Raw genomic sequence first — 27,368 nt, forward strand, 5'->3', positions numbered from 1 at the left:
TCACTGAAATGCACTTGAATCACTGGAATGCATAGAATCGGTCTCAATGCATTCCACTACTTTTTAAAGGTTTCTTAGTTGTTTTTAAGAGCTTTCTTCAGGGTTTTCCCAGCAATTTTAGTCAATATGGACTCACAAACATCTTAGGACAGTTTTTATTGGTTTAGCTTTTGGTTTTTAATTTGCATGTTCCTCAATGGTTTTTTAGTCTGACCCCACCACCATGAACCTTTTTAATGCTGCATTAAGTTATTTTAAACTCTTTTGAGCACTTTTGCCAGTATTTAAGCAAGTTTTAGAGGTTTGGTATGGATCTTAATTGTTTTATTTAGACTGTTATTTTTCATCACCATTCATGCATATTCACATTTATTTATTAATTTATTTGTTTGTTTGTTACATTTGTATCCCACATTTTCCCTCCTATTTGTAGGCTCAATGTAGCTTACATTGTGCTAGAGAGCTGTTGTTTGCAGACTCCACTGACACAGCCTGTATTTTAAGCGAAACATGGCCATGTCGGGCATTTGAGAGTGTATCCTGGGAGCATTAATAAAGACTGTATTTTCATCAGCGGGGTCTGCTCTTTGTCTTTTGTTCCATAGTTTGTGGGCATTCCAGGGCAGAGTTGGGTTAAGTGCTGATATTCAGCCCCTCACCGCATAAATAAACTACTTAAATTGAGCTGCATAAATAGCAGTCCTATCTTTAAGTGGTTTGGTTTATGTGGTCAAAGGCTGAATAATGCGGGGCCCTTTTACTGAGCATGCCAAAATATGGCCTGTGCTGGCATAGGCACATGTATTGCATGGGTGCAGGTCCATTTTTCAATGCGCCTGCAAAAAATGCTATTTTTTGGCCAAAATTGGATGTGCGGCAAAATAAAAATTGATGTTCCTCCATTTTGGGCCTGAGACCTTACTGCCACCCACTGACTTAGCCATAAGGTCTCACGCATTAACTGGGTGGTAATCGTCAGCATGCGTATACTGCCGATTATCGCCCTGATAGAGCCAAGCGGTAGAAAATAAAAATTATTTTCTGCTGTACGTTTTGGAAGCGCATCAAAAGTAGAATTACAGCCCAGGACACGTGGTACTCGCCTACATGCCTTAGTAAAAGGGCCAGGTATGTTAGCCAGGTAAAAAAAAATGGATATTCAATGCCATGCTCACTGCTGTCAGATGAATATCTGGAGGCTAGATCCCGAGTTACATTAGTATTCTATAATGACACCTCAGTGCCTATGTTCCGTTATTGAATAGGCTCCAACCAGTTGCCCTTGAGGTGCCTAAATGGAGGCACCATATTCTAGAATTGTCTCCAATATGCTTGGCTCAAAAACAACAAGGTAAATAGTCCATGATATATCGAAGATGGAAAGCAAAAGAGAAGCAGACCATTTCAAAAAAATAAGTAAATAACCTTCAGTTGGTTGGAATACACTAATGATGTCATTGGAATGCACATAATAGTAGACCAGACAAGATCTTACTTACAGGGGATAGTGAGTACCTTGTCTGGTCTACTATTATGTGCATTCCAATGACATCATTGGTATATTCCAACCACGGATGAATCTTGAAAGTACTGCAGAACCCATAAAACATGAGATGGAATGTAGGGAGAGTATATTACAGCCAGGCATATTGCCGATCAAATGCACAAAGGAGAAAGGATTCAGATTGATTTTGAACCAAGTTTACAATATTTCAAAAAGACAGAGATATATGGAAAGACAATCTTCATCTGCTAAGAACTAATTTCTTAAATATGTGGGAAATTGTTCACCTGCCTATGAATTTGGACTATGATTATTACTGTTATACATGTGCTGTTGAACCACACTGTATTGGGATTTAATTAGAAACCATCAGTATGCTCTGTTTTCTAGCCCCCTTCCGCCACCTACCCTTGGCTAATACTAGCAAAATAGGTTCTCTACTCTCAGGCCTGCTGTGTGAACATTAAAACAAAGCAAAATAAATGTACAAATCATATAAAATAAAAATTATAAATCGAGGGCCCGATATCCAGCCGGCAACGGGCATGGCATTTGCTGTCTGCTACCAGCGTTAAACCGGATATTCAATGTTGGAGCATATCTGGCAACTGTCATTGAATATCTGGGTTTATTTTGGCTCCTAAAAAGTTAACCAGCTATGCTGATATCCAGCGCTAACCTCCGGATTCTATATAGCGCACCTAGAGATCTGTGCCAATTACAACAACATGTGTAACTGAATTGGCTTAACAAGTTAATCAGCATTGATAACAGCTCTTAACAAGCAATAATAAGCACTAATTGGCACTGATTAGAATTTTATGCACACACCTCGCTAAGTATATTCTGTAATGAAGTGCACCAAAATTCTAAAATGCGCAGGCAAAAAGGGGCATGGTTATCGGCAGGGAAATGGGCATTTCGTGGGCATTCTGAAATATATGTGTGTAGTTATAGAATATGGCCCTGTGCGCCTAAATCTAGGATTTATGTCACGATTTTGTTGGTGTAAATGAATGTGCGTAGTTTTAGGCGCTGAGATATCAATTAAGTGTATTCTATAATCAGCGCATTAGGCACTGGTTATAGAATACGATTAGTTGACACTGATTTCAGTACCGATTTTTTAGGCGCCATATATAGAATCTCCTCCTAAGTGGTTAACTTTTTAGTGGTCAAAGATAGGCCTGCTATTTAAGCAGCCTATTTTGACCACTCATCATAGCTGGTTAGGTGCTGAATATCCGCACCTAACCAGCTGTGTTGCATGATATAGCTGGTTAGCGGCTAGCCGCAAACTGGGATATTCAGCGGGAGATACTGGTTATCTCCCACTGAAAATCCACAGTTAGGCATTTAAACCCCATTTAACCTGGCTGATTCAATAGTTTTGACTATCAGGGGACAAATCCACAAACTATAAACACATTAAATAAAAAATGTCTTCTATCACTTCCTGTGTTCATCAGTTCTCTCTCAATACAATCACTGACTGACCATAATGGATCAGAAGACAAAAACAGCTACCCTTTACACAGATCTAACATGTGTGAATCTGCAAATACTCCTTTAAACATAAATATATAATGGTGATTGCATTTGTGCTCGATCCTAACCAATAAAAGTATTAATTATATTTTTTTAATCTAAATAAGATTTACAAACATAAGGGTCAATATTCAAAAGGGCTTAACTGGGCAGGAGAGGATCCTACCTGAGCTAGCCAATCTGAGATACTCAGAAACACTTAACCAGTTAGCCCCACTAAATATCCCCACTAACCGGCCATCCTCTAACTGGTTAGGTTAGAGGCAGTCTGGGCAGAGTTAGGATAGAGTGGCGATATTCAGTCTGCTAACTGACTAAACAAAATGGCTGTCCTAACTTTGGGCCCCTTTTAGAATGGTGTGTTAGCACTTTTAGTGTGTGCTAAAAATTAGCGTACACTAACTATGTAGATGCCCATAGGAATATTATGGGCGTCTACATGGTTAGCGCGTTAATTTTTAGCGTTCGCTAAAAATACTAGTCCACCTTTGTAAAAGATCCCCTTTATGCGCTGAGCTAATCAGGAACTGTTCTGAATATTGGTTGCCCTCTGGGTCAGTCCAAATACTCAGATATTCAATACAGGGAGCTGAACATGCTCCGGCATTGAAAATCAGGGTTTAAGTGAGCCCGTGGCTAGAAGCAACTTACTAGCCACTTACCACCACATGCTGAATATTATCTCCACAGATCCTGAAAGCTGTATTTTTATCAGAGTGCATATACTTACCCATGCTGGCAATTATGCTATGCACAGGCAACCTAGAAGGCCCATGGTAGGATGGTTTGCACACATTTTTCGGAAAAAGCCCTTGCTTTTTGAATGCAGAATTTTCTTCCTTGGTGATGTGGATATAAAAGCATGTATCTGTCAGCCTCATTGTGTAACGTGGACCTGGGTTCAGCAAAATGTTCTTGTTATCTTCCCTCCTAACACCAATCAGACACACCCCAAATCTTTAAAAAAAAATAAAATAAAAAGGCAAATTTTAAGAGCTGTATTACATCAAAACAATCCTAGCACTAGAATAGAAGCCACACAGTATAAACAAAATCACCCTGTTTTTTAAAATGCATTCCAAAAACAAGAGGGGCAGTGACAAGAAGGGTTATTTTTCTAACTTAATAGAGATTGGTGGTTGAGTGGTAAAGCATTGCATGCTCTTCCCATACCCTTCTCTCCCTTATTTTGTTCACTCTTTTTCAGGTTCCATTCTGATTGAAGACAGGAAGAATCATTTTTGAGAATCATCTTTTTAGTGCGTCTCTGGTACTGCAGCAAGATTCAAGCCCCCATCTAGGAATGTCCCATGTGCCTCTGACAGGCTAGAGAGTTCAGAGTGGGCATTCTGCACCTCCACACACATGCTGCAGCGGAACTGCAGGGCCAGCTACTGCTGAGTCTTATTTTCAAAAACTATAACTTTATAAGTATTGGTGAAAGTAATCCAAAGACTATCTAGAGAAATGACATGTGGAGGTGTAATTTCAAACCACTTAGACTTACTAAGTTATTATAGTTTCTTATTTTTAAGGATCATCGTTCTGAGTAAATTTATTACAGATGAATGCCATATATACCTCAGATGAAAAGGCATAAGGGCCTGTTTACTGAGGCATGTTAAAGGTTTTGCATCTAATCGGCATTAACAGCCAAAGTTATGGCATGTTGAGTGCAAATTGCAAAATATTTACATTAACTGTTGGGCTATTACCAGAACTTTGGGGAAGGCAGCTTTACAGTTAGGGGGAAATTCTATATATGGCGCCTTAAAAATCGGCGCCATAAAACCACCCAGTTGGCGTGATTCTATAAACTATGCCTAAAGTTCACACGCCATTCTTGTGCCTAAAATTTAGGTGCACCCATTTAGGCCACCTAAAACCAGGCCTAAATACCTGCGCCTAAGTTAGGTACAGATCAGGTATATCTATGGCCACATTCCCTTTTTGACTGTGCACATTAGAATTTATGTGCACCGCGTTATAGAATATGCAGAGAAATTTGTGCGCATAAATTCTAATAAATACCAATTAGTGATGCTAATTGCTGGTTAATATGCAATCAGTGTGCACAATTTAAGGCACCATATATAGAATTTAGGGGTTAGTGCACAGAAATGATTGCTAACAGCACAGCCGATAACAAAGAATACAGTTAGTTACACTTCTGGGAGTATAGCTAAGGCATCATATTATCTGCCATGTTGGCAATTAGGACTAAATACTATAAATGGTGCCGACTAAAAAAAATGCGCTAAACGCTAGTCTATAAAAGGCGCTCAAAGTTATAGAATAGCGCTTAGTGCCGGGAACCTCAATTACATTTAGGTGAGACTATTTACACCAACAGTGCACATAAATTATAGGAACACCCCTGATCCACTAATGTCCCTCCCATAGCCGCATCCCCTTTTTGGAGTCGTACGTAAATTTTATGTGCGGATCCGAGCATATAAATATACACATGTAATTTTAAATTAATGCCAATTAGCACCAATAATTGATTGTGAGCACCCAATTATCTGCACTGATTGGCTCGATAATCAATTACGTTGCACGTGCAAACTGGTGCATGCCAAAATTAGAATATGCAATTTAATGCACCAAGTATAGAATTTGGGGGTTAATATGTAGTAACAATCTCAGTATTAATTGCAAGGTACAGTTCCCACATATTCCATGTCTCTAATAGAAATTTCCACATTAGCTAATTGTCGGTACATCTTTAAAAGCTACTTTAAACACGTGACACAGCTTAGTAAAGAGATCCCATAACTTTTGGAAGACTTAAAGCTAGGGAGATTGCTAGTGGACTGATCTTCAGGGCTGCAGAATCTTCTGTTCTTGCCTAAATTGATAAAGAATCATACTTTTTGTGGGCATGGAAAGATGCATATGTGAAGCTCTTTCCTTCATAATCAGCAAAAAATGTGCTTTCTTCCATCTGAATGTGGTACACTTCATTGCCAGAACACCTGCCATACATCTTCTGCCACTGTTCCGGTGACTGCTGGCCTTCCCTGAAAGATAAAACAATCAGATTAAAGAAGAATTCAAATTTTCATTGGAAGTTTTGCAGATGTACTTGACAGCTAACCTCAGAAACACATGGTATTTCTGAGACTTAATCACAACACTACACACAGATCAAGAATTAAAAAAAATAGCAAAGATCCATTGCAATCATTATGCTGTAATAGAAAAGCATCAAAACAAAAGAACTGAAACCCAAATTTGTATGCAGCCTAATCACAGCACTTATTGAGGTGGAAGGTGCGCAAATACTCTGTACTCACAGATCTTCAGAACAATTTTGAAAATTAGCTTCAGCAAAGTTTGTCAGGACAGTATCCAAAAGCACGTAGGAGGACAGACAGCACACTGACCATATGAATGGTTTTAACACATGTGTAGAGCCATAATAGTAACCTAATGATTGTAGGAGGATGTCATTTTTTTAAAATTCTCACATCTATGAAACATAACAGACATGAGTACTTACAAGGCATTCGCAGGCTCACACTCACTCATGTAACATGCTCAAAAACTATAACAGAAATCACTTGAAGTTTGTGGCAAAACTGGCCACAGCTTTTATTACATAACTTCACAAATTCAAAATATAATTTCCAGTTTTTCAGCCATCCCAATATCATAAATAACCATCATATAATAAGATATCCTGTACAATTAGGCAGTCACGCACTAACCGATTAATGCCATAATGCCCCCCCAAGCATAACCTGCGGTATCACCAAGTCATACTCACTCAAAGATCCAGGGCGGTGCCGCAAATAGATTTGTCCCACCCCACTCCCCCACTATTTTCACAAAAGTCTCTGCCCCCAGCATTCCTTAATCTGGATGGCTGTATTACTGCGCTACAAGCGAGGACAGCCTAGCTTGTCCTCGATCCCCCCCCCCCCCCCCCCCCCAAGTAGAATCTGCGGACCGGTTATGCTGCACACAAATGTCTAACAAGAAAAGGTCCAAACCTATATCAGAGGGATAAATACCATCCAACCGATATAACTGTCACCTACATGGAACATCAGACGTGGAGGCTAACATAACATATAATTGAGAGCAGGTTAAGATATAATGATCAATGATGATAATATGATTAAAATAATCAAATTAAAGGGATCAGTAATAGTTGGTTCTGGTATAAACTGGAATCAAGTCATTAAGGAGGATTCTTTTTGTAAGTCTCTTCGAACAGGTGCGTCTTCAGTAACTTCCGGAAGGTTGTCAAGTCGTGTGCTGTTTTTATAGCATTCGGTAGTTTATTCCATGATTGTGTACAGAGGTATGCGAAGGTAGATGCGTGTATCGATTTGTATTTAAGTCCTCTGCAGTTGGGGAAGTGGAGGTTTAGGAAGGTACGTGATGAACTATTGGTATTTCGTGCTGGTAAGTCAATTAGGTCTGACGTGTAAGTTTTGCTTATTGAAAATTTGCTGTACCACTTTCTTCGGTTGAGTGGGTCAAAATGGTTCACAAAATATTAAACATATAAAAGAAAAATGAAAGGAACTCTGTTTCTCAAAGAAAAGGACACAACCATATCAAAACAGAGTAAAGTCAGTCAAATGAAAAACAAGGTCACATCTGCTTCTTTGCTCTCTTCATGGTTATCCAACTCAGAATACTCTTCTCCGAACCAGCTTGGCCATGCCAACCAGTGATGTCAGTGGGTCATGTTGGCTTTTAAAAGAGGGCAACTGTGTCAGAGATGAAAGAAAGAAACTTGCTGAGCTTGTTAGAGTTCCTGGACCATCAAACAGATGGCCGGATTATCTGCTTCTGAGCTTCCTCCACAGTCATCCAGCTCTGCATTTAGTTTTTTAAAAAATTTTTATTTTAGAATTTCAACATAACATTCAAATATGTACTTGAAAAAAAAAATCAGAATAAAGACAGAAATACAGGGAAACCCTTTAATAGAATAAATAAACATTATCCATTTGTCCACAATACATAGCAACATAGTAAGTGACGGCACATGAAGACCTGAACAATTTATCCAGTCTGCCCAACAGTCACATTCAATATCAATTCAAGATTAAACCAACAATGAACGTGGTACTATAAACGTGATCACAGTCTTTCTTTGTTATTTCTGGGATATATACTGTAGACGTCCGCCCAGCTCTGTCCTTATGTTCCAACTACTGGAATTGCAAGTCCACTCCAAATCCATCTTGTCATTTGCGCAACACAGACCATAAAACCCTGCCCGGCACTATCCTCGATTTCAAATTACTGGAGTTTTTGTCAAAGTTCTATTCAGCCCATCCTACACCCAGATTGCTATATGCGTGACTCAGACCATACAAGCCAGCCCAGCACCAGCCTTAGTTGATACAGCCAGAGTTGCCATCTATACACCACTTGACATACGAATACATATGCAACCCTTTAAGTTTTGTTTTTTATACCTTTCCTTTTCTAATTAGAGATCCTCTGTGTTCATCCCATGCCTTTTAAAATTCTGCCACAATTTCTTTTCTCCACCATTTCCCTTGGGAGGGCATTCCATGCATCAACCAACCTCTCATTGAAAAATAATTTTCTGACATTATTCCTAAGTCTACCACCCTACAACTTCAATTTATGTCCTCTAGTTTTACCATTTTCCCTTCTCTGGAAAATATTTGTTTCTATATTAATACAATTCAAGTATTTAAATGTCTGTATCATATCTCCCCTGCCCCTCCTCTCCTGTAGGGTATACATATTCAGATGTTCCAGTCTCTTCACATATGTCTTTTGGAGCAAGCCCTATATCATTTTTGTCACATGGGAGCCAACTTTTCAAAATTATTGGGGGTGCTATGCCCAGTGGAAATAACTCCTCCCTAGACATATACAAGAATTTTTCTCAATATTGGGGGTGCTCAAGCACCCACAGCACCCACAGAGTCGGCTCCTATGCTCTGGACCACTTCAAGTCTTTTTACTTCTTTACCAAGACACAGCCTCCAAAACTGAACACGGTACTCCTAATGGGGGGTCTCACCAATGATCTGTACAGGGGCATCAACATCTCCTTTCTTCTGCTGGTTAAATCTCTCTCTATACAGCCTAGCGTCCTTCTGGCTATGGCCACCTCCTTGTCACACTGTATTGTCGCCTTCAGATCCTCAGATGCTATCACCCCAAGATCAGCCTCTCACCACCTAACATACATTTCCCTTGGATTTCTACTCCCTAAATGCATCACTTTGCACTTTTTAGCAATGAATTTTAATTGACAAACATTAGACCATTCTTCTAACTTTTGCAGATCCTTTTTCATGTTTTCCACTCTCTCCAGGGTGTCCACTCTGTTACAAATCTTATCATTCACAAAAAGGCAAACCTTACCTTCCAGCCCTTCGGCAATGTCGCTCACAAACATATTGAACAGAATCGGCCCCAGCACAATCCTTGAGGCACTCCACTATGCACCTTATCTTCCTTCGACTGAACTCCATTAACCACCACCCTCTGGCGTTTGTCTGTCAACCAGTTCCCAATCCAGTTCACCACTTTGGGCCCTAACTTCAGCCTCTCAAGTTTAATCAAGAGCCTCCTATGAGGAACCATGTCAAAGGCTTTGCTGAAATCTAAGTAGATTATATGTAGCACATGTCCTTGATCCAATTCTCTGGTCATCCAGTCAAAGAATTCAGTCAGAATCGTTTGGCATGATTTACGTTTGGCAAAACCATGTTCTAAGATCTTGTAACCTACTGGTTTCCAGGAAATTCATAATCCTTTCCTTCAGCATCTCTTCTATTACTTACTCAATAACCTAAGTGAGGCTTACTGGCCTGTAGTTTCCAGCTTCTTCTCTGTCACCACTTTTGTGGACCGCATCTGCTCTTCTCCAATCCCACAGAGTCCACTTCAATCCCACGTCAAGTCTTTTTACTTCTTTACCAAGACACAGCCTCCAAAACTGAACACAGTACTCCTGGTGGGGTCTCACCAATGATCTGTACAGGGGCATCAACATCTACTTTCTTCTTCTGGTTACATCTCTCTCTATACAGCCTAGCGTCCTTCTGGCTATGGCCACCTCCTTGTCCCACTGTTTTGTCGCCTTCAGATCCTCAGATGCTATCACCCCAAGATCAGCCTCTCACCACCTAACACATACATTTCCCTTGGATTTCTACTCCCTAAGTGCATCACTTTGCAATCGGCCCCAGCACGATCCTTGAGGCACTCCATTATGCACCTTATCTTCTTTTGAGTGAACTCCATTAACCACCACCCTCTGGCGTTTGTCTGTCAACCAGTTCCCAATCCAGTTCACCACTTTGGGCCCTAACTTCAGCCTCTCAAGTTTAATCAAGAGCCTCCTATGAGGAACCGTGTCAAAGGCTTTGCTGAAATCTAAGTAGATTATATGTAGCACATGTCCTTGATCCAATTCTCTGGTCATCCAGTCAAAGAATTCAGTCAGAATCGTTTGGCATGATTTATGTTTGGCAAAACCATGTTCTAAGATCTTGTAACCTATTGGATTCCAGGAAATTCACAATCCTTTCCTTCAGCAACTCTTCTATTACTTATTCAATAACCTAAGTGAGGCTTACTGGCCTGTAGTTTCCAGCTTCTTCTCTGTCACCACTTTTGTGGACCACATCTGCTCTTCTCCAATCCCACAGAGCCTCCCTCATATCCAAGGTTTAATTAAATTTTTAAGAGGACCCACCAGAAAATGTCTGAGCTCCCTCAACATCCTGGGATGGATGCCATCTGGTTCCATGGCTTTGCCAACTTTCAAATTTTCAAGTTGTTCATAAACACTTTCTTCCATGAACGCTGCTATGTCTGCTTCATTCTCATATGTACCTTTGCCAGTCAATCATGGTCCTTCTCCATGATTTTCTTCCATGAACACAGAGCACATTATTTGATTAGCAAGTTTGCGTTTTCCTCATCATTCTCCACATAGCGGTTTACAGCATCTTTCAGTCTTAAAATTCCATTTTTAGTCTTCCTCCTTTCATTAATATACCTGAAAAAATTCTTGTTGTCCCTCTTTACATTTCTAGCCATTTGCGCTTTTGCATTGCGCTTTTGCCAGATGTATATCTCTCTTGACTTCTTTCCATTTCATTCTGTGTTCCTCTCTATGTTTCTCTATATTTCATGAACACCAACTCTTTAGCCTTTATTTTCTCAGCCACTTGTTTGTAGAACCATATCTGTTTCCTTTTTCTCTTGCTTTTATTTACTCTCCTTACATAAAGGTTAGTAGCCATATCTATAGCTCCTTTCACCCTGGATCACTGTGTTTCCGTTTCTCATATGACCTCCCAGCCCATCAGCTCTTTCTTCAGGAATTACCCCATTTTACTAAAGTCAGCAAGTTTGAAATCCAGGACTTCCATGAGTGTTTGAGTGGCTGCCCTCATCTTAGCTGCTATATCAAACCAAACTGTTTGATGATCACCACTGCCCAGGTGGGCATCCACTCTTGGACATTAGACACACTTTCCCCATTTCTGAGCACCAGATCCAGTGTCACTCCTTCCCTCGTGGGTTCTTTCACTTTGAAAGGCATCCAAGATCTCTCTACTTCTTTCCAATTCTGCAGATAGAACTTTCCAATCTCCAAGCAACAGCACCTCTTTTCTTTCCCAACTTTTGGATAACTATCTATAACTAGATAGTTATCTAATCCCTCAGATTATGTCAGAGGTCTATGTGGACAGAGGTTCCATCATCTCTTTTCAAGGTGATCCATATCTCTTCTTCCTTTTCCCAGGCCCCTGGCATTTCAGTTGCTGTGATTTTGTTCCTCACGCAGAGCTACTCCTTCACCTTTACAACCATCTCTATCATTCCTAAATAGATTATAGCCTGGTATGTTTGCATCCAATTCATGGGAATCATTGAAACATGTCTCCATGATAGCAACAATGTCTAAGTCTGCCTCTAACATCAGGGCTTGCTTTGTTGCTTAGACTGCGAACATTTGTGGTCATCACTTTCCAGCTGCATTTCAGTGGCAGTCTCATCTACTGTTTAGTTTTTTCTTTAGTCTCACTTCCTGCTGTGTTGGTAAGAAGTGATTTGGTAAGAATGTTGTTTTCATTGCTTTCTTTACTACTATAAATTCCAGGCCAGGGATGCATACAATACAGTTGATATAGCATCCAATAGTTAATTCCACTGAAGGAGGGGTCCATACTGCTGTAATACTCAAATGATCCATGGTCTGTGGATATTATTGTTATGCTTCAATGGAATGTGTAACAGCCTAGAAGAAATCGAGCTAATGATGTTATGGGATAAACACAAATAAAGCTGCATCTAACCTCGCAGATTCAGATGTACCTAACTTCACACATTCTTCTCAGCTTGGCCTCACAAGCATGGATGAGTGTAATCTCACAGATTCAGCAGCACTTAGCTGCACTTAGCATCATAGATTCAGCTTTGCTGATTCTCATAGGCTCAAATGAGTTTATCTTTGTGGTCTCAACTGAGCTTAACCTCAGAGTTTCAGCTAAACGGACCTAGCTGCACATCCTCCTCTGACTCAGTTGAGACTAACCTTTTTGGCTCAGCTGAGCTTAACCTCAAAAATTCAGCTAAGCTTATTCTCTCACACTTAGCTAAAATTATCTTTGCAGACCTGAGTTTTGTCCTTGAGGGTTTAGACAGAAGTTTCCCTTTGGAATCATTGATGCTTTACCTTGCATCCCTTTCTTGGCTGTCCTTAGTGTTGTGGAGAGTAGTGCTGTCCGATTCGGCCAAAACGTTTTCGGTTCGATTCACTGATATAAATTGATTTTTCAATTCAATTCAGTCCTTTAAGGCCACTATCAATAAATAGAAAATAAAATTCATTTTTCTACGTTTGTTGTCTGATATTTTTTAATCATTTCTTTGGTTTCCACTTTCCTCTGTCTTCTTTTAACTCTTTTGCCAGGGTCTCCTGATCCATTTGTCATTTCTTCTCAGTCCATATCCATCTTTCAACTCCCCTCTGTGTCCCTGCCCCTGTCTACCTGCCATGCTGAGCATCTCCCCCTTCTGTATCTTTATTCTTGCCCTGTCTAGCAATACCTCTTTGTGTCCCTATCCCTCCTCATGTTCAGCTTCTTCCCTTATTCCTCATTTCCTCCTGTTCCCGATCCCCTCTTGTCATTCCTCCCCCAGGATCAGAATCTCTCTTCCTTCTCTCTAGTCCTCCCCTCTCCCTTCCATCCAGCCTCTGATCTCCTCTCATCCTTCCTTCCATCCATGGTCTGCCCTCCTTCTCTGCCCTCTTTCCATCCACTTCTATCCAGCCACCATCCCATCTGTGTAACACCCAATCCAGTGTCTGCCCTTCTTTTCTGTCCCCTTTCCATCCAGCCTTTTCCTCTATCTCCCTCTACTTCTTCCATCCAGCCACCATCTCATCTCTGTAACCCCCTATCCAGCATCAGCCACTACTGCTGCTGTTGCTTCTCTAGAGCAGCAGCGGCATCAAAAGAAAACAAACTCACATGGGGCTAGACTCTCCAGTGATGTGGCTGCTGGTCCTGAGCCCCTGATGTCACTTCCTGTTCCAGGGCAGAGCAGGCAGCCTGTGCCAATAGAGAGACCAATCCCATGGTGAGTTCATCCTCCTCTGTCACTGTCACTGCTAAGGAAAGCAGCAGCAGTAACTTGGGTGACAGTGGGAGGGAGGTGGGGATGTCCTGAATCAGGATTCCTGATTTTTTGCGGCATCGATTAGAATCGATTCACCCAAAATTAATTGGCAAATTAATTCAAATCAGGAATTGGACAACACTAGTGGAAACAGTTGAGTTTCTCCGGAGGCAGTGATGTCGTCTACACACACAAGTGGTGATATTCTCTTATCACAAAGTCCTGCTCTCTGCCTTTTTATCTTCCAGTAATAAGTGGTAATCTTAATACTACAGGGTCTTCAGTTTATTTCTGTCACCTTTGTGTCTCCATTTCATTCTTGAGTATCATCTATGTTTCAGCAACTCGGCTTTGGTGGACTTCAACCTTTCTCTCATTTTGGGACTGTGGCTACCTTTCATCATTCACTAGGAGCTGTGATATTTTATTCCTGTTGGACCCTGCACATCAGTGTTATTATTTCTGCTCTACATCAACAGTAAGCTTTTGTTTATTACACAGATGGGACCTCTCTTAAGAAGCTTCTCATCGACAGTTATTCTGGGATTCACCTGTGTTTCAGTTTCTCACTGTTAATTTTGCTTCAGCTTCTTGAAGACTGCATTGTTTTTGCATCTTCTTTACACTGTGTTGGATCTTCTCTATGTCTGGGGTTACATCTGTTGGGATGGTTCAGGTTATCTTTATTTGATATATTGCTAAGGACAGTATGCCGAAGTCAAGCAGGAAATATAAATATATTTTAAAAGAAACCTTAGCAAGGCAGATGAATCCTATACAGTGCCAGCCAGATTATGTACTAACCAAGGAGAACTAGAATTGCAGTTGGACTTCCCTTCCAAGCTACCAAAAATTCCAACAATTGCTTAGGTTCAAGAAAGCGAATGATACATACCTGTAGCAGGTGTTCTCCGAGGACAGCAGGCTGATTGTTCTCACGACTGGGTGACGCCCAAGGCAGCCCCCTCCAACTGGAAAAAAGTCTTGCGGGAGATCCCGCGCGCAGGGCATGCCCACCGCGCATGCGCGGCCGTCTTCCCGCCCGTGCGCTCCCGCTCCCGCTCAGTTAAGTAAAAAGCTAAGGAAAAATAGAACAACTCCAAAGGGGAGGAGGGAGGGTAGGTGAGAACAATCAGCCTGCTGTCCTCGGAGAACACCTGCTACAGTAATGTATCATTCGCTTTCTCCGAGGACAAGCAGGCTGCTTGTTCTCACGACTGGGGTATCCCTAGCTCCCAGGCTCACTCAAAACAACAAAGAGGGTCAATTGGGCCTCGCAACGGCGAGGACATAACAGAAATTGACCTACGAAGAACAACTAACTGAGACTGCAGCCTGAACAGAATAAAACTGGGCCTAGGAGGGTGGAATTGGATTCTAAACCCTGAACAAATTCTGCAGCACTGACTGCCCAAACCGACTGTCGCGTCGGGTATCCTGCTGGAGGCAGTAATGAGATGTGAATGTGTGGACTGAAGACCACGTCGCAGCCTTGCAAATCTCTTCAATAGTGGCTGACTTCAAGTGGGCCACTGATGCTGCCATGGCTCTAACACTGTGAGCCGTGACATGACCCTCCAGAGTCATCCCAGCCTGGGTGTAAGTGAACTAAATGCAATCTGCTAGCCAATTGGAGATGGTGCATTTCCCGACAGCGACCCCCTTCCTACTGGGGTCAAAAGAAACAATTGGGCGGACTGTCTGTGTGGGCTTGTCTGCTCCAGGTAGAAGGCCAATGCTCTTTTGCAGTCCAATGTGTGCAACTGACGTTCAGCAGGGCGGGTTATGTGGACGGAAAAAAGAATGTTGGCAAGACAATTGACTGGTTCAGATGGAACTCCGACACCACCTTCAGCAGGAACTTAGGGTGAGTGCGGAGGACTACTCTGTTATGATGAAATTTGGTATAGGGAGCATGGAGGGGCATAATCGAACGAAAACGTCTATCTCCATGGGCGTTTATCTCCAAGAACGGGTCCGTGAAGGGGCGGACCGAACCGTATTGTCGAAAAAAATAGACGTCCATGTTTTATTCGACAATTTGTGAGCTGGGCGTTTTTGTTTTTCAGTGATAATGGAAAATGAAAGTGCACAGCTCAAAAACGAATAAATCCAAGGCATTTGTTCGTGGGAGGGGCCAGGATTCGTAGTGCACTGGTCCCCCTCACATGGGTACAGTGGGTTTTGGAGGGGTTGGACGACTAAGCATTAAGCAGCACAATTGTAACAGGTAGGGGGGAGGGATGGGCCTGGGTCCACCTGCCTGAGGTCCACTGCACCCCCTAACAACTGCTCCAGGGACCTGCATACTGTTGCCAGGGAGGTGGGTATGACATTTGAGGGTGAAAATAAAAAGTTGTGAAACATCATGTTTTGTGGTGGGAGGGGGTTAGTGACCACTGGGGGAGTCAGGGGAGGTCATCCCCGATTCCCTCTGGTGGTAATCTGGTCATTTAGGGCACATTTTGGGGCCTTATTCGTGAAAAAACAGGGTCCAGGAAAAGTGCCCTAAATTCTAGCTACAAACGCATACTTTTTTTCAATTATCGGCGAAAGGCGCCCATCTCTGTTCGGGTGATAACCACGCCCCAGTCCCACCTTCACCACGCCTCCGACACGCCCCCGTCAACTTTGTACGCTTCCGCGATGGAGTGCAGTTGAAAACGTCCAAGTTTGGCTTTCGATTATACCGCGTTATTCGTTTTTGGGAGATAAACGCCTATCTCACGATTTAGGTCGCAATATAGGCGTTTTTGTCTTTCGATTATAAGCTGGATGGGCTACCAAGGCTTGAAGCTCACTGCCATCCAAGCTGAAATGACTGCCACCAAGAAAATTACCTTCCAAGTCAAGTACTTCAGATGGCAAGAAGCCAGTGGCTCAAAAGGAAGTTTCATCAGCTGGGTGAGGACAACATTGAGATCCCATGACACTGTAGGAGGCTTGACAGGGGGCTTTGACAAAAGCAACCTCTCATGAACCGAACGACTAAAGGCTGTCTAGAGACAGGCTTACTCTCTACATGATAATGGTAAGCACTAATCACACTAAGGTAATTACTTATTGAGTTGGTTTTGAGACCAGACTCTGATAAGTGTAGAAGGTATTCAAGCAGGGTCTGTGCAGGACAAGAGCGAGGTTCTAGAGCCTTGCTGTCACACCAGACGACGAACCTCCTCCACTTGAAGAAGTAACTCTTCTTAGTGGAATCTTTCCTGGAAGCAAGACTCGGGAGACACCCTCAGGCAGACCCAAGGCAGCAAAATCTACGCCCTCAACATCCAGGCCATGAGAGCCAGAGACTGGAGGTTGGGATGCAGAAGCGCCCCCTCGTTCTGAGTGATGAGGGTTGGAAAACACTCCAATCTCCACGGTTCTTCGGAGGGCAACTGCAGAAGAAGAGGGAACCAGATCTGATGGAGCCAAAAGGGCGCAATCAGAATCATGGTGCCACGGTCTTGCTTGAGTTTCAGCAAAGTCTTCCCCACCAAAGGTATGGGAGGATACGCGTACAGCAGGCCGGTCCCCCAATGCAGGAGGAAGGCATCCGACGCTAGTCTGTTGTGGGCCTGAAGCCTGGAACAGAACTGAGGCAGTTTGTGATTGGTCTGTGTGGTGAAAAGATCCACTGAGGGGGTGCCCCACTCCTGGAAGATCTTGCGTACCACACTGGAATTGAGCGACCATTCGTGCGGTTGCATGAGTCTTCTCAATCTGTCGGCCAGACAGTTGTTTACGCCTGCCAGGTACGTGGCTTGGAGAAGCATGCTATGCTGGCGAGCCCAGTGATACATCCCGATGGCTTCCTGACACAGGGGGCGAGATCCGGTACCCCCCTGCATGTTGATGTAGTACATCGCAACCTGGTTGTCTGTCCGAATTTGGATCACTTGAAAGGACAGCCGATCTCTGAAAGCCTTCAGCGCGTTCCATACCGCTCTCAACTCCAGGAGGTTGAGCTGCAGACCAGATTCCTGGAGGGATCACCCTCCTTGAGTGTGAAGCCCATTGAGATGGGCTCCCCATCTGAGGAGAGATGCATCCGTGGTCAGCACTTTTTGCGGCTGAGGAATTTGGAATGGGTGTCCCAAGATCAAATTGGAGCGAATCGTCCACCAGTGAGGTGCTAGAAAACCATTTCATGAGCAACCCAGAACTGGTCTGTTAGACCAGATAAACTCAGCCCAACATCTAAGAATGTTTTATTATCCGCTTCCAAATAAAAGGCCAGAGTACAAAATCTCTAGTTTTGCAAGTGATTCCCTAACACTAAGGGGGTGGGGTGGGGGGAAAAAAACCTTGTAGTTTCCTACAGATTCCATTTATATAAAAAGATCTGATAAAATTTGCAGTTTACTGAAGCAAATTTGCTTTCTATGTAACTCTCTGGTCTTGTTAGAAAGTGATCTCATATTCGCATTTCACGAAATGTTAGAAAGTGATCTCATATTCGCATTTCACGAAATGTTAGAAAGTGATCTCAGATTCCTGGAGGGATCACCCTCCTTGAGTGTGAAGCCCATTGAGATGGGCTCCCCATCTGAGGAGAGATGCATCCGTGGTCAGCACTTTTTGCGGCTGAGGAATTTGGAATGGGTGTCCCAAGATCAAATTGGAGCGAATCGTCCACCAGTGAGGTGCTAGAAAACCATTTCATGAGCAACCCAGAACTGGTCTGTTAGACCAGATAAACTCAGCCCAACATCTAAGAATGTTTTATTATCCGCTTCCAAATAAAAGGCCAGAGTACAAAATCTCTAGTTTTGCAAGTGATTCCCTAACACTAAGGGGGTGGGGTGGGGGGAAAAAACCTTGTAGTTTCCTACAGATTCCATTTATATAAAAAGATCTGATAAAATTTGCAGTTTACTGAAGCAAATTTGCTTTCTATGTAACTCTCTGGTCTTGTTAGAAAGTGATCTCATATTCGCATTTCACGAAGTGCGAAAACTGGTGGGAAGTCGGATTGCATCTTCTAGACTCCCCGTAGCCTGATACAACTGGGAAGCTAGGGTCCATTGAGCTGGTCTCATGTGAAGACGTGCCATGGGAGTCACATGGACGGTAGAGGCCATATGGCCCAGGAGTCTCAACATCTGCCGAGCTGTGATCTGCTGGGACACTCTGGCCCGGGAGGCGAGGGACAGAAGAGTCTGCGCCCTCACCTCAGGGAGATAGGCATGAGCCGTCTGTGAATTCAGCAGAGCTCCAATGAATTCGAGTGACTGGACTGGGCGTAGATGGGACTTTGGGTAGTTTATCACAAACCCCAGTAGCTCCAGAAGTTGAATAGTCCTCTGCATGGACTGTAGAGCTCCTGCCTCCAAGGTGCTCTTCACCAGCCAATCGTCGAGATAAGGGAACACATGCACCCTCAGCTTGCGTAGCGCCGCCGCCACCACCACTAGGCACTTTGTGAACACCCGTGGTGTGGAGGCGAGCCCAAAGGGCAGCACACAATACTGGAAATGCTGCATCCCAAGACGGAATCGCAGATACTGTCTGTGAGCTGCCAGTATCGGGATGTGAGTATAAGCGTCCTTTAAATCCAGGGAGCATAGCCAATCATCTTTCTGAATCATGGGGAGAAGGGTGCCCAAGGAAAGCATCCTGAACTTTTCTCGGACCAGATATTTGTTCAGGCCTATCAGGTCTAGGATGGGACACATCCTCCCTGTTTTCTTTTCCAGAAGGATGTACCTAGAATAGAATCCCAGCCCTTCTTGCCCTGGTGGTAAGGGCTCAACTGCATTGGCGCTGAGAAGGGCGGAGAGTTCCTCTGCAAGTACCTGCCTGTGGTGGGAGCTGAAGGACTGAGCTCCCGGAGGGCAATTTGGCGGAGTGGAGGTCAAATTGAGGGCGTACCCGCACTATTTGGAGAACCCACTGGTCGGAGGTTATGAGAGGCCACCTTTGGTGAAAAAATTTTAACCTCCCCCCGACCGGTAGGTCGTCCGGCACAGGCACTTGTATGGCGGCTATGCTCCTGTGGATCCAGTCAAAAGCCCGTCCCCTGCTTTTGCTGGGGAGGCGGAGGGGCCTGCTTGGTCGCACGCTGTTGACGCAAACGAGCACGCTGGAGTTGAGCCTGGGAAGGCTGTCAGGAAGGTGGATTGTACCTACGCTTGGAGTAAGCGTAAGGAGCAGTCTTCTTTCCCCTGAAAAATCGCCTACCTGAAGAGGTAGGTGCTGAAGGCGCCCGGTGGCAGAGGTTGTCGAGGGCGGTTTCCTGCTGGTGAAGCTGTTTGACCAACTGCTCGACTTTCTCACCAAAAATATCATCCCCCGGCAAGGGACATCCGCCAGCCGCTGTTGGGTCCGATTGTCCAGATCAGAGGCGTGCAGCCATGAGAGTCTGCGCATCACTATACCTTAGGCAGCGGCCCTGGATGCAACATCACAAGTGTCATAAATACCCCTGGACAGGAATTTGCGACACGCCTTCAGCTGCCTGACCACCTCCTGAAAAGGCCTGGCCTGCTCCGGCGGGAGCTTGTCAACCAGGTCCGCCAGTTGCCGCACATTATTCCGCATGTGAAGGCTCGTGTAGAGCTGGTAAGATTGGATCTTGGTCACGAACATGGAGGAATGATAGACCTTCCTCCCAAAAGAGTCCAGAGTGCGAGACTCACGCCTCGGGGGCGCCGAGGCGGTATCCCTCAAACTCTTGGCTCTGTTGAGAGCAGAATCCACGACCGCAGAGTCGTGGAAACTGAGTCCTCATCAACTCCGAGTCTGTGGGGACTCTATACTGGGACTCCGCTTTCTTCTGGATGTTGGGATTAGATAAAGGCTTCAGCCAGTTCCGCAGCAGTGTCCCCTTCAGGACATTGTGCAGGGGAACCGTGGAAGACTCTCTAGGTGGTGATGGATAGTCGAGGACCTCAAGCATCTCAGCCCTCGTCTCGTCCACCGTAACCACAGGAAAGGGAATGCTCACAGACATTTCCCCCACAAAAGAGGCGAAGGAAAGGCTCTCCTGTGGGGAGAGTTTCCTTTCCGGTGAAGGAGTGGGGTCAGAGGGAAGACCACGGGACTCCTCGGACGAGAAATACCTGGGGTCCTCCTCCTCCTCCCACGAGGCCTCCTCCTCGATGTCAGACGTGAGTTCTCTGACTTCCGTCCGAAGCCGGGCCCGTCTCGACTCAGAGGAACCACGTCCTCGATGATGGCGTCGAGAGGTGGATTCCCGCGCCGGCGGGGACGAAGCTCCCTCCATCGACGTTGACGGGGACTCCACCTGAGTGGCGGCCGAGACCAGTGCCGCAAGCTCACAGACATGTCCCCCACAAAAGAGGCAAAGGAAAAGCTCTCCGGTGGGGAGAGTTTCCTTTCCGGTGAAGGAGTGGGGTCAGAGGGAAGACCACAGGACTCCTCAGACGAGAAATACCTGGGGTCCTCCTCCTCCTCCCACGAGGCCTCCTCCTCAGTGTCGGACGTGAGTTCTCTGACTTCCGTCTGAAACCAGGCCCGTCTCGACTCAGAGGAACCACGTCCTCGATGATGGCGTCGAGAGGTGGATTCCCATGCCGGCGGGGACGAAGCTCCCTCCATCGACGTAGACGGGGACTCCACCTGAGTGGCAGCCGAGACCGGTACGATGACTGCATCACAGGGCCAGAGCCAGCCGGTGCTTCCATCAACAGTGCCGAGGGCGCAAGCACCCCCGGCACCGGTAGGGACTGGAAGAATGGCTCAGAGGTGCTCATCCAGAGCCTCTGTCGGGAAAGGCTGAGGGGCCAGTGCCGGAGTCAGTGCTTGAATCTGCATGGGGCCAGGAGACGGTACCGGACTGCCCGATGACCTACGCATTGACAGCTCCTGGATGGAGGGGGAGCGGTCTTCCCGGTGTCGACGCTTCTCGGGTGCCGACTCTCTCGACGCCCCGGAGCTCCCGGTACCATGTGAAGGGGGCAACCGATGACGATGCTTCTTAGTTAACTTCTTTCGATGCACGTCATCGGCGCTCCGCGGTACCGACGAGGAGGACATGGAATCCACACACCTCCTCGGGGTCGGGTCCGAAAGGAGTCGGTCCCAATGGCCCTGTATAGCAGGAGCTGCCGAGGTAGGTGGAGGCCCACTCGGCTGCTCACTGCTCCCAGCGAAAGAAGGTTGTCGGGCTGGTGGTACCTGTACTCCTGAGGTCGATGCCATGTCCGGAGCCGATGTCGACGCCGCTGGTGCCGATGCTGCCGATGTCGACGCCACCAGTGCCGATGCTGCCGACGTTGACACCGAAGGGCAGGCGCAAGCTCCAAAAATCCGATCCCGTTGAGCTTGCCTTGCTACCTGTGTCCGCTTCTTCAAGCCGAGACACAAGTAACACGCTTTGGGATTATGCTCAGGCCTGAGGCACTGAAGGCACCAAGCGTGGGTGTCAGAAAGCAAGATCTGTCGGCCACACCGACCACACTTTTTGAAGCCGCTGGGTATCCTCAATGTCGTCGACGGAAAAATCGCGTAGGCGAGGTCAAAATCGGCAATGGTGGTGAGAAAAAGGCCACCAAGAGGAAAGAGGCGTGAATGCGCGGCCATGAGGCTGTGATGGCAGCGAAACAAACGAAGACGCTAAACTACGAAAAGGAAGGACTTGGTTTTTTTGAAAAGAAGAAAAGGAGAAAGAAGGCGTGAACGGCGCCACAAAACAAAGAAAAAGTGAACAAGCGCTACCGGTTTCCGAGGCTGACAACAGAGAGGGACACAAAGCAGTCTCTCTCCAAGCGCGGAAAACGAAAAACTGAGCGGGAGCGGTCGCGCACGGGCAGGAAGACGGCCGCGCATGTGCGGTGGGAGTGCCCACATGCAGGACCTCCCGCAAGACTTTTTCCGGTTGGAGGGGGCTGCCGTGGACATCACCCAGTCGTGAGAACAAGCAGCCTGCTTGTTCTCGGAGAAATAATAAATCACACCATTAAATTTTACATAATGTATAACAGAAAATAACAAGATGGTCCCATCGCCAAGACCCTTGGGCAGAATCCAAAAAAGTCCTTATGGCACCTTGGGGTTGCCAAATAAAGATCAGGAAAATATAAATATTAGAACCCAGAAATTGTTCATACACTAACACCAAATTTCTATCCAGTTCAAGGGCAAAAGTTACTAACAGGGTGGATCTAAATACCTTGTTGTTCCATCTTAGCCTGGATATCCTCAGACTTCTCCAGAAATACCTTCACAGTCTGCTAATAGGGGCAAGTCCAGCGTCTTGATGACTTCTGATATGGTGTCACAGTTAACTTCCGCTACGCTCTGTAATGCAGTGCCATGCTGAACCAACCCAACAGCGCCACAAGTTGTTGCAGTGCCAAACCTTGATTCTTGATAACATCTCCCCTGGTGGGCATGGGGGGGTAGGGGGAATGGGGCATCACACATCGGCTCCCTGTTTGATGAGGCTAACTAACTTCTCCTGCTCCTTTGCGGACAGTGCAGAAGCCAACACACTGCTTCCCAATCTTGGTGGAACCAGTCTATTTTCTGGACTCCAAGACATGCACTGTGACTAAGGTCCAACTCATTAAACGTCAGGCCCTCCAAAGGCACTGTAGCAGATTCATGGGTCGTGATGCCAGCAACCTCAAGAATGGTCTGAATTAGCTCAAGAACACAATTTTGTACCTGCAAGTAAGTACATATCTGTCCTTTCTTTTTCTCCATTGTTACCAGCACAAATGGGGAGAAAATAGCTTAAAACAAATGCCAACACAGGGACTGACTCACAGCACTTCTGCCTCAAACAGCATCTTGAATCCCATAAGTTTGAGACATTCTTCTTCTGGTTTCTCTCCAGAGGCCTGTCTGATATGTGTGGCCCTACAGCATAGCTCTCCATGTCATTCAATCGCACAAGCATCTCCACCACTACAAGGTGGTGTCCCTTCAGAGGGAGTGTTAGCTTTTTAAATAGGGGAGCTGAATCACAATCATAAGTGCTGACTTTTGTCATGCTGACAAAGCAGTATGTTTAAGATGCTTGTGCTCTTTAGCGTGGACTTAGGGTGAAGCTGATCAGAACTCAGGAGGCACAGATTGAATTGTTCGGTGATTGAGATAAACGCTATTAGAAGACACTTAGTATTGGATTATCTTTGTTTATGTTATGGGGATGGAACTCTCTGTTTACAGGATTCCAACCCTTTTGGGACAAGGGAGCTATGGGGATTTACAAGTATATAATATCATGTATAGAGAATGTAAAAATTTACACCCTCCCCCCCCTCCCCCCCAATATTCAGCTAGAAGCAATCAGTGCTTTTTTAAACTCTTAATGTCTCCAGCTGGATGAGCCCCCATATTCAGTGCCGGACCATATGTGGGCCGTGGCATTTAAAATCTGTGGCTAATTTCGCTGGGGCTGGCCACTGGAGCTTATTCAGATCCTGAATGAATATCGGGTGGGACCCACATTTTTTTTTTTTGCCTCAAGTCCACAAGTCAGAAAACCCTCCCACCCCACTGGGAATGACCCCCAACCTACTACTTGCTGTCCCGGGGCCTACCTTTTCTCCCTGGTGATCCAGCGGGGGTATTGGGGCAGGAGCAAAAACCTCACTTGACCATCAGAGAGAAGATGTCACTGCAGGGTAGTAATGAGGGTCTTAGAGTTAATGATGACACATTTGATTAATTTGTACTGGTATCAAAGGAGTTTAAATGGTCCTACAGAACACTGAGTCCTTGTACTAAGCTATGTTAGATACTAATGTGCACCTAATGCTACAAAACAAATATGGAGTACCGCAAGACACACTCAGGCATCCTGCAATAACGTTGAAATCTGCACATGCAAACTGTGCACTAAAGGTTTTTCTATTTTTTTTGAGGGTGTGTGTCAGGGGTGGAGATGGTAACCAGATAGTGCATCTACATTACCAAGCCAGAGTAGGGCTAACACATGCGTAGCATGCACTACATCGACATTACAGTCAGGGTAGCACCGGCACCCTGTGATAGTTTCAAAGTTAGCACATGCAAGAGAGTAGAGTTAAGGGCTCAGGCAGTAAATTGCTGCATGCTACTTTTAATATTAGCCCAGTGTGTGCTAATTTCACACATCTAAACTAGCACAGGCCACTTTTTACTGCAGCTTAGTAAAAGGGCCCCTATGTACAATACCGCGTGAGCCCTTACAGCCTACATATTTTTATTGCTTTGCATTTGGTTACAGATGAAATGATCCTGGGTTAAAAACAATCATTTCCTATTACAAAATATGTTCATATTTCCTATCACTTGAAAGATTTGTTAAATGTATAATATATAAATGAACAGATACAATGTAAATGTACTCTTTTGCTTATAAAGAGAAACAGTTATCTGCTCAAGCCATTTGTCCCTATCTCTAGGACAACTTTTTTGTGTGTTGTGACTTGTCAATTGTTCATTGGGCTATCTTAATAACACAGCTGAGAGGTAACGTTATTTTATGTAACTATGCCCATGTAAGTAATACTAAAATACTGGTCACTTTAAAATAATATTCAAAAAAACGAAAGACGAGCAATCTCACAAAAGTAAGCAACGGCGAGTTACAGGGTGGGAAAGACCAAAGCGATGTAACGAAGATGGTTAAAAAGTCTTTATTGAAATAAGCCAATCAAGCCAGGTTACAGACAATAACTGGAGCATGGGAGTCTACATGAACTGTGTTTCGGCCACAGCCTACATCAGGAATCTGGGTAGCTGCTAAAATAGAGGCAGTCAAAATGGTAACTTTCTGCATGATCAAAAAACAGGCAGCAACAGTGGTAAGTATGTCGCTTAATACAATAAAAGCTGGAGATAAACCAAATTCTGACTGTGTCTAACTCACGTGTATCAAATAATAGCATTATTCTTAATCTGACCATGGTGATATAGGGAACTGTCAGAGTTCTCTTTCTTATACATATTCAGGAGTGTATATTATAGTAATCAAAGAGCAGATCAAAAGAACTGATCTTCATAGAAATATTTAATTGTAACGACAATTAAAATAAATATTAGCCCAACAGAGCCATGTATCACCCCTTTTTGGGGCTGTGTCAGGGACTATTAAAACCACTAGGTGTATGAATAAGATGCCACCTAGATCATAAAGGCAAACTTCTGTACAGCAACAGCATACTGAATCAAAACAACAATGAATTGCATGCTGTGAGGACCAGTTCTTTTGATCTGCTCTTTTTTGCACTGCATTATAGATATCCAAGGAAGTATCTTATTTCTAAATTCTATGTCCTATTCCCAAAAGCATACAGTATAAGTGGGTTGCCTTTGATCCCCCTTAAGGAAAAAAAACATGCAAAAGATGTTGATGCTGTTCAACATCATTTCTAGAATAACTGTCTCAAAACAATCATAACAACTTTAAATGGAATTACAAGGAAGGAGAAATTCAGGAAGAGAAAACATACAAAGAAATCAAAACATTTTGAACAACAGAACATGGACCCTATGACTCATCTCTAGCTTCCCGTGGCGTGAACAGCACTTGCTTATAGAAACAATACCAGAATTGTTCCAGCTGAAGTCCCAGATCAATTACTCCACTGTATTTTGAACAAACTATTGCAGAATGAAGGCACGGCTCAGAGTTTATTTTATGGAAGTGAGAATATAAATTGTATCTGGTAGTTCAGAAGCCCAATTTTTCTATATCCTATGGATATTTAAAAATCTATGTAGAAAGTAAAATGCTCAGATACATTTTCCTGGTTATCTGTACATGGATATTCAACCACATTTATGAAGGGAGTTATGTGGCTGTGTGGCTGCCATTTGTGCTGTTGTGGTTTTATTACTGTTTTAGAACTGAATATTGAACTAACCAGCTAGATTAGAAAACCCACTCCATATGCATAGAGAGAGGCATAACCAGCTGAAGAAAGGAGGTGTTGATACCCCTCTATGAGTCATTGGTGAGGCCCCCCCTTGGAATATTGTGTCCAGTTCTGGAGGCTGTATTTCTCCAAGGACATATAAAGGATAAGGGGGAGGGAAGGGTTTGGAATGTCCATCCATCTTAACCCAGAATAGTAGGTTAGGCTACGCCACTGATACAGCCTGCCGTAAAATAAATGTGAGATAGACATCCATGTGCTGGAAATGTTCAGCATGAAAATTCATTTTACAAACTGAAATGTCTAAATTATACATGGAGCAAAATGAAAGACATGGGCATCTGTGTGGCAGCAGATAAACAACCATATTATAAAATTTCCATACAGATATTCATGTAAAGGAATAGCCTTGGTTAAAGCAGCCAGCTGAGATTCAGAGCAGAGATCCAGAGGTTGTTAGTTTAAGCCACTGCAACTTTTTTTTTTTTTTTAATTGTGAGCACTCCAGGAACAGAAAAATATTTACTGTGCCTTCATCTCCATTAACTGCTCAATCAGAGCACCTTTCTGTAACTTGAGCATGTCAAATACCAGGTCTATATAGGGACATATATCTTTTTGAACATGGAAGTCTCTTCCCCCTCTGCAATCGGAGCTGGATGTCCATCTATTGGCCTCTCCCTAGATCTACCCAAAGCACGCCCACATCACTCACTCTTGCCGTAGGGGCATACTGCAGTATCATAGAATTGGTAGTTGGACATTCATGCAATTCGGATGTCTAATTGTTGGTTTTCAGACATACAGAACACGAATAGAGCTTCTAAAATAACCACCAT

At 44.3% G+C, this 27,368-nt stretch overlaps 1 protein-coding gene across 3 annotated transcripts in view; it reads right to left on the reverse strand.

Annotated features, from left to right (window-relative positions):
* Positions 1 to 27,368, reverse strand: part of KCNT2 (potassium sodium-activated channel subfamily T member 2) — a 1,050,204-nt gene that overhangs the window by 214,993 nt on the left and 807,843 nt on the right. For 2 of the 3 annotated variants that reach the window (XM_030206381.1, XM_030206379.1), the window contains exons 15-16: positions 5,926 to 6,075; positions 3,783 to 4,009 (exon numbers count right to left, since the gene is read on the reverse strand). In XM_030206381.1, the coding sequence (XP_030062241.1) occupies positions 3,783 to 4,009; positions 5,926 to 6,075 (377 nt within the window). The remainder of the gene's footprint in view (positions 1 to 3,782; positions 4,010 to 5,925; positions 6,076 to 27,368) is intronic. The other variant, XM_030206382.1, reaches the window with a different exon arrangement.

This window comes from Microcaecilia unicolor, chromosome 6 (assembly GCF_901765095.1).
Source record: "Microcaecilia unicolor chromosome 6, aMicUni1.1, whole genome shotgun sequence".
Lineage (NCBI taxonomy): Eukaryota > Metazoa > Chordata > Amphibia > Gymnophiona > Siphonopidae > Microcaecilia > Microcaecilia unicolor.